Source organism: Aedes aegypti, chromosome 1 (genome assembly GCF_002204515.2).
Source record: "Aedes aegypti strain LVP_AGWG chromosome 1, AaegL5.0 Primary Assembly, whole genome shotgun sequence".
In the NCBI taxonomy this organism is placed as follows: Eukaryota; Metazoa; Arthropoda; class Insecta; order Diptera; family Culicidae; genus Aedes; species Aedes aegypti.
In genome coordinates this window covers 59345604-59358223 of record NC_035107.1, presented here as the reverse complement: position 1 = coordinate 59358223, position 12620 = coordinate 59345604, and the positions used below count along the sequence as shown (strand labels likewise).

Here is a 12620-nt window from a genome sequence, read left to right as displayed (position 1 = left end):
AGATTCCAAAGATTCCAAAGATTCCAAAGATTCCAAAGATTCCAAAAGATTCCAAAGATTCCCAAAGATTCCAAAGATTCCAAAGATTCCAAAGATTCCAAAGATTCCAAGATTCCAAAGATTCCAAAGATTCCAAAGATTCCAAAGATTCCAAAGATTCCAAAGATTCAAAGATTCCAAGATTCCAAAGATTCCAAAGATTCCAAAGATTCCAAAAGATTCCAAAGATTCCAAATCAAAGATTTCCAAAGATTCCAAAGATTCCAAAGATTCCAAAGATTCCAAAAGATTCCAAAGATTCCAAAGATTCCAAAGATTCCAAAGATTCCAAAGATTCCAAAGATTCCAAAGATTCCAAAGATTCCAAAGATTCCAAAGATTCCAAAGATTCCAAAGATTCCAAAGATTCCAAAGATTCCAAAGATTCCAAAGATTCCAAAGATTCCAAAGATTCCAAAGATTCCAAAGATTCCAAAGATTCCAAAGATTCCAAAGATTCCAAAGATTCCAAAGATTCCAAAGATTCCAAAGATTCCAAAGATTCCAAAGATTCCAAAGATTCCAAAGATTCCAAAGATTCCAAAGATTCCAAAGATTCCAAAGATTCCAAAGATTCCAAAGATTCCAAAGATTCCAAAGATTCCAAAGATTCCAAAGATTCCAAAAGATTCCAAAGATTCCAAAGATTCCAAAGATTCCAAAGATTCCAAAGATTCCAAAAGATTCCAAAGATTCCAAAGATTCCAAAGATTCCAAAGATTCCAAAGATTCCAAAGATTCCAAAGATTCCAAAGATTCCAAAGATTCCAAAGATTCCAAAGATTCCAAAGATTCCAAAGATTCCAAAGATTCCAAAGATTCCAAAGATTCCAAAGATTCCAAAGATTCCAAAGATTCCAAAGATTCCAAAGATTCCAAAGATTCCAAAGATTCCAAAGATTCCAAAGATTCCAAAGATTTCCAAAGATTCCAAAGATTCCAAAGATTCCAAAGATTCCAAAGATTCCAAAAATTCCAAAGATTCCAAAATTCCAAAGATTCCAAAGATTCCAAAGATTCCAAAGATTCCAAAGATTCCAAAGATTCCAAAGATTCCAAAGATTCCAAAGATTCCAAAGATTCCAAAGATTCCAAAGATTCCAAATTCCAAAGATTCCAAAGATTCCAAAGATTCCAAAGATTCCAAAGATTCCAAAGATTCCAAAGATTCCAAAGATTCCAAAGATTCCAAAGATTCCAAAGATTCAAAGATTCCAAAAGATTCCAAAGATTCCAAAGATTCCAAAGATTCCAAAGATTCCAAAGATTCCAAAGATTCCAAAGATTCCAAGATTCCAAAGATTCCAAAGATTCCAATCAAGATTCCAAAGATTCAAAGATTCCAAAGGATTCCAAAGATTCCAAAGATTCAAAGATTCCAAAGATTCAAAGATTCCAAAGATTCCAAAGATTCCAAAGATTCCAAAGATTCCAAAGATTCCAAAGATTCCAAAGATTCCAAAGATTCCAAAGATTCCAAAGATTCCAAAGATTCCAAAGATTCCAAAGATTCCAAAGATTCCAAAGATTCCAAAGATTCCAAAGATTCCAAAGATTCCAAAGATTCCAAAGATTCCAAAGATTCCAAAAATTCCAAAAATTCCAAAGATTCCAAAGATTCCAAAGATTCCAAAGATTCCAAAGATTCCAAAGATTCCAAAGATTCCAAAGATTCCAAAGATTCCAAAGATTCCAAAGATTCCAAAGATTCCAAAGATTCCAAAGATTCCAAAGATTCCAAAGATTCCAAAGATTCCAAAGATTCCAAAGATTCCAAAGATTCCAAAGATTCCAAAGATTCCAAAGATTCCAAAGATTCCAAAGATTCCAAAGATTCCAAAGATTCCAAAGATTCCAAAGATTCCAAAGATTCCAAAGATTCCAAAGATTCCAAAGATTCCAAAGATTCCAAAGATTCCAAAGATTCCAAAGATTCAAAGATTCCAAAGATTCCAAAGATTCCAAAGATTCCAAAGATTCCAAAGATTCCAAAGATTCCAAAGATTCCAAAGATTCCAAAGATTCCAAAGATTCCAAAGATTCCCAAAGATTCCAAAGATTCCAAAGATTCCAAAGATTCCAAAGATTCCAAAGATTCCAAAGATTCCAAAGATTCCAAAGGTTTCAAAGATTCCAAAGGTTCAAAGATTCCAAAGATTCCAAAGATTCCAAAGATTCCAAAGATTCCAAAGATTCCAAAGATTCCAAAGATTCCAAAGATTCCAAAGATTCCAAAGATTCCAAAGATTCCAAAGATTCCAAAAGATTCCAAAAATTCCAAAAATTCCAAAAATTCCAAAAATTCCAAAAATTCCAAAAATTCCAAAGATTCCAAAAGATTCCAAAGATTCCAAAGATTCCAAAGATTCCAAAGATTCCAAAGATTCCAAAGATTCCAAAGATTCCAAAGATTCCAAAGATTCCAAAGATTCCAAAGATTCCAAAGATTCCAAAGATTCCAAAGATTCCAAAGATTCCAAAGATTCCAAAGATTCCAAAGATTCCAAAGATTCCAAAGATTCCAAAGATTCCAAGAAGATTCCAAAGATTACAGAAATTCCAAACAATTTTGAGAATTTAGAATATTATAAGAATTTAGAAAATTTTGAGAATTTTGAAAATTATGAGAATTTTGTGATTTTTTTTAAAGTTCTACAAATTATGAGAATTTTAGAAATTTTAAGATATTCTTCTTCTTTCTGGCGTTACGTCCCAACTGGGACAAAGCCTGCTTCTCAGATTAGGGTTCTTATGAGCACTTCCACAGTTATTAACTGAGAGCATTCTATGCCAATTGACCATTTTGCATGTGTATATCGTGTGGCAGGTACGACGATACTCTTATGCCCTGGGAATCGAGAAAATTTCCTTTACGAAAAGATCCTCGACCAGCGGGATTCGAACCCACGACCCTCAGCATGGTCATGCTGAATAGCTGCTTTAAGATATACAAGAATTTTAAGAATTTTGAAAATTTTGCCAATTTTAGAATTTTTACAATTTTGAGAATTTTGAAAATATTTAGAATTTTTAAAATATTTAGAATTTTTAAAATATTTAGAATTTTTAAAATATTTAGAATTTTTAAAATATTTAGAATTTTTTGAATTTTAGAATTTTTAAAACTTTTAAAATTTTTAGAATTTTTAGAATTTTTTAGAATTTTTGGAATTTTTAGAATTTTAACAATTGTAAGAATTTTAAGAATTTAAGAATTTTAGAATTTTAAGAATTTAAAATTTTAAAAATTTTAAGAATTTTAAGAATTTTAAGAATTTTAAGAATTTAAGAATTTTAAGAATTTTAAGAATTTTAAGAATTTTAAGAATTTTAAGAATTTTAAGAATTTTAAGAATTTTAAGAATTTTAAGAATTTTAAGAATTTTAAGAATTTTAAGAATTTTAAGAATTTTAAGAATTTTAAGAATTTTAAGAATTTTAAGAATTTTAAGAATTTTAAGAATTTTAAGAATTTTAAGAATTTTAAGAATTTAAATTTTAAGAATTTTAAGAATTTTAAGAATTTTAAGAATTTTAAGAATTTTAAGAATTTTAAGAATTTTAAGAATTTTAAGAATTTTAAGAATTTAAGAATTTTAAGAATTTTAAGAATTTTAAGAATTTTAAGAATTTTAAGAATTTTAAGAATTTTAAGAATTTTAAGAATTTTAAGAATTTTAAGAATTTTAAGAATTTTAAGAATTTTAAGAATTTTAAGAATTTTAAGAATTTTAAGAATTTTAAGAATTTTAAGAATTTTAAGAATTTTAAGAATTTTAAGAATTTTAAGAATTTTAAGAATTTTAAGAATTTTAAGAATTTTAAGAATTTTAAGAATTTTAAGAATTTTAAGAATTTTAAGAATTTTAAGAATTTTAAGAATTTTAAGAATTTTAAGAATTTTAAGAATTTTAAGAATTTTAAGAATTTTAAGAATTTTAAGAATTTTAAGAATTTTAAGAATTTTAAGAATTTTAAGAATTTTAAGAATTTTAAGAATTTTAAGAATTTTAAGAATTTTAAGAATTTTAAGAATTTTAAGAATTTTAAGAATTTTAAGAATTTTAAGAATTTTAAGAATTTTAAGAATTTTAAGAATTTTAAGAATTTTAAGAATTTTAAGAATTTTAAGAATTTTAAGAATTTTAAGAATTTTAAGAATTTTAAGAATTTAAGAATTTTAAGAATTTTAAGAATTTTTAAGAATTTTAAGAATTTTAAGAATTTTAAGAATTTTAAGAATTTTAAGAATTTTAAGAATTTTAAGAATTTTAAGAATTTTAAGAATTTTAAGAATTTTAAGAATTTTAAGAATTTTAAGAATTTTAAGAATTTTAAGAATTTTAAGAATTTTAAGAATTTTAAGAATTTTAAGAATTTTAAGAATTTTAAGAATTTTAAGAATTTTAAGAATTTTAAGAATTTTAAGAATTTTAAGAATTTTAAGAATTTTAAGAATTTTAAGAATTTAAGAATTTTAAGAATTTTAAGAATTTTAAGAATTTTAAGAATTTAAGAATTTTAAGAATTTAAGAATTTTAAGAATTAATTTAAGAATTTTAAGAATTTAAGAATTTTAAGAATTTTAAGAATTTTAAGAATTTTAAGAATTTTAAGAATTTTAAGAATTTTTAAGAATTTTAAGAATTTTAAGAATTTTAAGAATTTTAAGAATTTTAAGAATTTTAAGAATTTCAAGAATTTTAAGATTTTAAGAATTTTAAGAATTTTTTAAAATTTTTAAAATTTTTAAAATTTTTAGAATTTTTAGAATTTTTTAGAATTTTTAAAATTTTTAGAATTTTTAGAATTTTAAGAATTTTTGGAATTTTTAGAATTTTTAGAATTTTTAGAATTTTTAAAATTTTTAGAATTTTTAGAATTTTTAGAATTTTAGAATTTTTGGAATTTTTAGAATTTTTTAGAATTTTTAGAATTTTTAAAATTTTTAGAATTTTTAAAATTTTTAGAATTTTTAGAATTTTTAGAATTTTTAGAATTTTTAGAATTTTTAGAATTTTTAGAATTTTTAGAATTTTTAGAATTTTTAGAATTTTGAGAATTTTTAGAATTTTTAGAATTTTTACAATTTTTACAATTTTTAGAATTTTTAGAATTTTTAGAATTTTTAGAATTTTTAGAATTTTTAGAATTTTTAGAATTTTTAGAATTTTTAGAATTTTTAGAATTTTTAGAATTTTTAGAATTTTTAGAATTTTTAGAATTTTTAGAATTTTTAGAATTTTTAGAATTTTTAGAATTTTTAGAATTTTTAGAATTTTTAGAATTTTAAGAATTTTAAGAATTTTAAGAATTTTAAGAATTTTAAGAATTTTAAGAATTTTAAGAATTTTAAGAATTTTAAGAATTTTAAGAATTTTAAGAATTTTAAGAATTTTAAGAATTTTAAGAATTTTAAGAATTTTAAGAATTTTAAGAATTTTAAGAATTTTAAGAATTTTAAGAATTTTAAGAATTTTAAGAATTTTAAGAATTTTAAGAATTTTAAGAATTTTAAGAATTTTAAGAATTTTAAGAATTTTAAGAATTTTAAGAATTTTAAGAATTTTAAGAATTTTAAGAATTTTAAGAATTTTAAGAATTTTATTTTAAGAATTTGAATTTTAAAATTTTTTAAAATTTTAAATTTTAGAAGTTTTAGAATTTTTTAGAAATTTTTAAAATTTTTAGAATTTTTAGAATTTTTAGAATTTTTAGAATTTTTAGAATTTTTAGAATTTTTGGAATTTTTAGAATTTTAAGAATTGTAAGAATTTTAAGAATTTTTAGAATTTTAAGAATTTTTAAAATTTTTAAAATTTTAAGAATTTTAAGAATTTTAAGAATTCTAAGAATTTTTAAAAATTTTGAGAATTTAAGAATTTTGAGAATTTTAGAATTTTAAGAATTTTAAGAATTTTAAGAATTTTTAAGAATTTTAAGAATTTTTAAGAATTTTAAGAATTTTAAGAATTTTAAGAATTTTAAGAATTTTAAGAATTTTAAGAATTTTAAGAATTTTTAAGAATTTTAAGAATTTTAAGAATTTTAAGAATTTTTAATTTAAGAATTTTAAGAATTTTAAGAATTTTAAGAATTTTAAGAATTTTAAGAATTTTAAGAATTTTAAGAATTTTAAGAATTTTAAGAATTTTAAGAATTTAAGAATTTTAAGAATTTTAAGAATTTTAAGAATTTTAAGAATTTTAAGAATTTTAAGAATTTTAAGAATTTTAAGAATTTTAAGAATTTTAAGAATTTTAAGAATTTTAAGAATTTTAAGAATTTTAAGAATTTTAAGAATTTTAAGAATTTTAAGAATTTTAAGAATTTTAAGAATTTTAAGAATTTTAAGAATTTTAAGAATTTTAAGAATTTTAAGAATTTTAAGAATTTTAAGATTTTTAAGAATTTTAAGAATTTTTAAAATTTTTAAAATTTTTAAAATTTTTAGAATTTTTAGAATTTTTTAGAATTTTTAAATTTTTTAGAATTTTTAGAATTTTTAGAATTTTTAGAATTTTTGGAATTTTTAGAATTTTTAGAATTTTTAGAATTTTTAAAATTTTTAGAATTTTTAGAATTTTTAGAATTTTTAGAATTTTTAGAATTTTTAGAATTTTTAGAATTTTTAGAATTTTTAGAATTTTTAGAATTTTTAGAATTTTTAGAATTTTAGAATTTTTAGAATTTTTAGAATTTTTAGAATTTTTAGAATTATTAGAATTATTAGAATTTTTAGAATTTTTAGAATTTTTAGAATTTTTAGAATTTTTAGAATTTTTAGAATTTTTAGAATTTTTAGAATTTTTAGAATTTTTAGAATTTTTAGAATTTTTAGAATTTTTAGAATTTTTAGAATTTTTAAAACTTTTAGAACTTTTAGAATTTTTAGAATTTTTAGAATTTTTAGAATTTTTAGAATTTTTAGAATTTTTAGAATTTTTAGAATTTTTAGAATTTTAGAATTTTTAGAATTTTTAGAATTTTTAGAATTTTTAGAATTTTTAGAATTTTTAGAATTTTTAGAATTTTTAGAATTTTTAGAATTTTTAGAATTTTTAGAATTTTTAGAATTTTAAGAATTTTTAGAATTTTTAGAATTTTTAGAAATTTTAGAATTTTTAGAATTTTTAGAATTTTTAGAATTTTTAGAATTTTTAGAATTTTTAGAATTTTTAGAATTTTTAGAATTTTTAGAATTTTTAGAATTTTTAGAATTTTTAGAATTTTTAGAATTTTTAGAATTTTTAGAATTTTTAGAATTTTTAGAATTTTTAGAATTTGAGAATTTGAAAATCGAAAATCGAAAATCGAAAATCGAAAATCGAAAATCGAAAATCGAAAATCGAAAATCGAAAATCGAAAATCGAAAATCGAAAATCGAAAATCGAAAATCGAAAATCGAAAATCGAAAATCGAAAATCGAAAATCGAAAATCGAAAATCGAAAATCGAAAATCGAAAATCGAAAATCGAAAATCGAAAATCGAAAATCGAAAATCGAAAATCGAAAATCGAATATCGAATATCGAAAATCGAAAATCGAAAATCGAAAATCGAAAATCGAAAATCGAAAACCGAAAATCGAAAATCGAAAATCGAAAATCGAAAATCGAAAATCGAAAATCGAAAATCGAAAATCGAAAATCGAAAATCGAAAATCGAAAATCGAAAATCGAAAATCGAAAATCGAAAATTGAAAATCGAATATCGAAAATCGAAAATCGAAAATCGAAAATCGAAAATCGAAAACCGAAAATCGAAAATCGAAAATCGAAAATCGAAAATCGAAAATCGAAAATCGAAAATCGAAAATCGAAAATCGAAAATCGAAAATCGAAAATCGAAAATCGAAAATCGAAAATGGAAAATCGAAAATCGAAAATCGAAAATCGAAAATCGAAAATCGAAAATCGAAAATCGAAAATCGAAAATCGAAAATCGAAAATCGAAAATCGAAAATCGAAAATCGAAAATCGAAAATCGAAAATCGAAAATCGAAAATCGAAAATCGAAAATCGAAAATCGAAAATCGAAAATCGAAAATCGAAAATCAATCGAAAATCGAAAATCGAAAATCGAAAATCGAAAATCGAAAATCGAAAATCGAAAATCGAAAATCGAAAATCGAAAATCGAAAATCGAAAATCGAAAATTCAAAATTCAAAAAAAATCGAGCTTACTGTCATAGCTCAAAGCTTAAAGCTCAAAGCTCAAAGTTCAAAGTTCAAAGCTCAAACGTCCAAGCGCAATGCTCAAAGCTCAAGGCTCAAGGCTCAAAGCTCAAAGTCCGTAGCTCAAAGCTTAAAGCTTAAAGCTCATGGCTCAAGGCTTAAGGCTCAAGGCTCAAGGCTCAAGGCTCAAGGCTCAAAGATCAAAGCTCAAGGCTCAAAGCTCAAGGCTCAAAGTTCAAAGCTCAGAGCTCAAAGCTCAAAGCTCCAAGCTCAAAGCTGAAGGCTCAAAGTTCAAGGCTCAAAGCTCAAAGATTCAAAAATTCCATATTTCAAATTCCAAATTCAAATTTAAAAATTGAAAGCTGAAAGCTCAAAGCTCGAAGCTAAAAGCTTAGGCTCAAGGCTCAAGGCCCAAAAATTCAAAAATTCCAAATTCAAAATTCAAAATTCAAAGCTGAAAGCTCAAAGCTCAAAGCTTAAAGCTCAATTTTGAGAGCTTACTGTAATAGTTCAAAGCACAAAGTTCAGAAATTCAAAATTTAAATTTCAAAATTGATTACGCTTGTAGATCTGAAGGCCTGTACTCAAAAAAGTTCTTGTATGACGTTGAGTAGTCATTGAACTCAAAACTTGACGGAATACATTTTCATGAGCCTATGAGAAGTATAAATGTTGTTCATAAGACTTCGAGAGATCACTAGTTACGCTTGTAGATGTAAGGGCTTGTTTCCCAAACGACCCTCCTCTAGTTTATCTAGTATACGAACGAACTCTGACATAAAATGGACCAATGCACGAGTTCACTATTTGACGTTTGAGCGGTGCCGTGTTATTTACGTGACCATGGAAACCAGTGAATTCGGCACCGCTAAAACGTCAAATTAGTGAATTCGTGCATTGGTCCATTGTAATTCAAACGTTATTGGCAGATGGCGGCCTGGTTTCAGCGATAATTACTCACAAATGATAAACAAAAATCGCTTCTACTTACAAAAACAACAACTCATTCTGATAAACAAGCAAATTCATCATTAGCAGATTCCTGCGAACATCCAAGCTACGAATACCAACCAAAGAAAAAAAAATCATACTTGAACAACCGAAAAGTTGGCACCCCTCCGCCCGCACAGCCTACCTAGATGCCCGGATCGCCCCCTTCAGCTGCGAGTGCAGCTTGGCCACCCGATTGTTCGCCACCTCCAGCTTCAGCTCGCTGATCCTCAGCACGTTGCGCATCTCGGTGCACTCGTTCTGCGACTCGTTCACCCGGGTCGTCGCGTGCGTCAACATCTCCTGGCAGGCGGTATCCAGGGTGGACTTCTCGCCCAGGCCCTGCTCCGCTAGGAACACCATCTCTTTGGCGGCCGCGTGCACCGACTTGGCCTTGTCGTAGTTCAGCGCCGATTGCTGCGTCTCCTTGGCCAGCTGCGAGGCGTACAGGCGCGCCTCGTAGTACGGTTTGGCCGTTTCGATCGAGTTGCCGAGCTTCTTGGCGACGGCCTTGATCTTCTCGGCGCTCTCCCTGAGCAGCTCGCGGAACTCGTTTTTGGCTTCCTGGAAAAGGGAAGGGGTTTAGCGGAAGGTATATGTACGTACAAATGTGGAGGAATTTATAGTATCAAAGTCTGTACTTTTGGTCGTCTGGGGATTGATACGGATACTTACATCCAGTTCGACTTCATACTTGTTGATGCTGTCCGTGGCTTCGTTTAGCTTTTCCAGTTCGATCTGAGGGGATAGAAAGTAAGATGATGGCAATAATCAATCATTGGAAACTAACCAAGCGTGGAAATGTGCGTAGGTTTACGGATGATTGAAAGTTGATTTTAGCTCAGCCGTGGGGTTGGAATTGCTCACATCAGTTAACAGAAAACTCATTTCAAAGTAATGTGGATATGTTGCCCTTTGCCTATAGTCACGGATTTATTGGATATAATTCATTGATTACAATAATTATGAATTAGATACAACTGAAGAAACCACATGTTGTTCTAGACCAGGTATGTATTGCAGAATTCGTTCTCAATTGGATTCGAAGCACTATTTTTTTTAGGTAATCATTGTATCAATGTAGTTATTCCAGGGATCCAAGTGTGCCGTGATAGCAAACGGACGCGAAAATTTTGTCTGTGCTGTTAAAAATCTGTATAATTTTACCTATTTCTATCTTTAGACTGTGTTTTAATTAAATTGTTATGTACAAGAAGAATACAGTGAACACAGGTGAAAATGCAATGAGTGATTTGATGTGTGTTCCTGGTGCGGAGATTCTGCTAGGTTTTAGCTGCTGTATCTAGGACGGAAAGTAGGTGACAGACGATTACAATAAAACAATCTGGTGAGATTGTTCTGATTACTTGAAACTAGCATTTTAGAATCTGTTGCTTGGTTTGCACGTTCCGGTCGATTTATTGTCAGACAGCTAATAACGCGTTCTGTTAGCACAACTGTTACCCGCGTACATATTCAGAACGTGTTTTTTTCTTTTTGTTTGTTTTTTTTACAACTATCCGATGACTCTAGAGGGATCGGTTCTGCTTTGTATTTTATTGAGCAGAAAACTAATTATCAACACAGTTAATTAAGCATTGTTTTCTGTTTTGATTGCCGGCTTTCAAAAGATAAAATTGTAAAAACATAAACAATAAACGGCCTGGGATCATCGCCAGCTTTTCAGGCGAACCATAATCTAATACCTCTTCCAACCGAGGGGGCGACACTCGCAGATCACTGCTTAGATGCACGTTTGGATAAAATCCGATTTTTTAGATCAGTGCATTATTATAGATTTGACGTCCTTCATACGCTGACATCTTCTGCGTGTAGATTGATGAGATGCAAGAAGATACGAATAGGTGGAAGGAGAATCAATGATGATGTTGATGATGGGGAGCGCAGAGCTACGGGTTTTGTAAACAGTAGTAACGGTTGTGATTTTTATTGTTGGTACTTTCAAAAGTAAGTAACAGCTAGCTATTTGTTTCCAGGACGGCAATCAAAAGTCTCACTTGTGGGAAATTGTACTGATCACCATTCTCTTCAGCAGCTCTTCAATCCTGCAAGCTTCGCTATCCTGGCTTAATGTTAAACCTGAAGAATCTGTTATGGAATCCATGCGACACCTAGCTTCTGAAAAGCGAAAAAGCAAGTAGTTTTGTTGATATATTGTTGAATAAAAGCCGAATTTGATAATTTATAAAATGTGTATTTATGAGTAAGGGAGTCTAGATACCCTTTACCAATTCACAACATACACCAAGACACGGACTGAAAATGGGTTACCAAATACATTACTCGTAATCTCCGAGCTCCGTATTCTCCGCTGCCATTTCCGATTCAATTCCACCTGGAACGCCAACTGTTTCGGGCCATCTACACCCACAAAGCATCTCCATCACCGAAATGATCCAGATCGTTTATTCCTCTAGCCACATGCCTCTTCTCTCGGTCCTGGCATTGAACATGATACTTGTCATTTCGAAGGATTCAAACAGCATTATCATCGATTTAATCGTACAGGAACCGCTTCGGTCGAGAAACTCAGCAAATCCCATACTCGGTTTTTCACCTTCTTTGGCTGCCTCGTGTATTATGCCTCAGTCAAGGTATCCGCCCTATCCATCCTTTTCCGTCGCATCATGGAACCGATGATTAGTATCCTTCTGAATCCGGAACAAACTCCGGACCATTAGCAAACCCAGGAGAAACATTCTACCGATGATGCAGCTGCATGCTCCCTCTTTGTTGTTTATCGACGAAAACTGAGTCAATCCGTTAATACGCTCAAGTAAGATGCGGAAAGATAAGCTAGAGTTTTGAAGATAGATGAAGATGTTTTATAAGATGCCACGGATGAAACAAGATAACATGCTGCAAAAAGATAAAAGGCCATCGCAAAGATTGTCTAAAGATATCCTAATAATCTCAAACATCTAGATGTGTCGTCCCCCTCGGCTAAAACACTATTCACCACTTCGCACAACGGGGACGGAATTCATACCACAGGTAAGTATAAAGTTCTTTTTTAATGTCCTATTTCTTTTCAGGCACCACAGAGTATCTAACACGGCACAGGTAAGTTCAACAGTCCACTTCACTTTATTTAATTAATGTAGCTTAAATTACTTTACTCGAATTCACTTCCTATACAAACTAATCACCTACAGTGGGTGGTAATTCTATCACTGGTTTGTTGATGTCTCACTTTCGTTGATGATGATGGTGGTCGATGACGTCGAGTTGTCGCAAAGCCAAAAGAGAGCGAACATGAAGTCCCGTCGGTCTTTTATAGTGGGTTAGTCCATTCTGTCATGGTTGACCGGATAGAGCGAGATCGACGAAAAACGCATATTTCTACAGGGCGCCATGATCGATACTACCAATGGTTGATGCTGTCGGTCGATGT

General features: G+C 28.3%; 1 protein-coding gene across 2 annotated transcripts in view; it reads right to left on the bottom strand.

The window, feature by feature from the left end:
- LOC5571384 (dentin sialophosphoprotein) overlaps positions 1 to 12620 on the bottom strand; it is a 32049-nt gene that overhangs the window by 5326 nt on the left and 14103 nt on the right. The window contains exons 2-4 of one of the 2 annotated variants that reach the window (XM_021857406.1): positions 9881 to 9943; positions 9351 to 9769; positions 9207 to 9272 (exon numbers count right to left, since the gene is read on the bottom strand). In XM_021857406.1, coding sequence (XP_021713098.1) covers positions 9207 to 9272; positions 9351 to 9769; positions 9881 to 9943 — 548 coding nt within the window. The remainder of the gene's footprint in view (positions 1 to 9206; positions 9273 to 9350; positions 9770 to 9880; positions 9944 to 12620) is intronic. The other variant, XM_021857413.1, reaches the window with a different exon arrangement.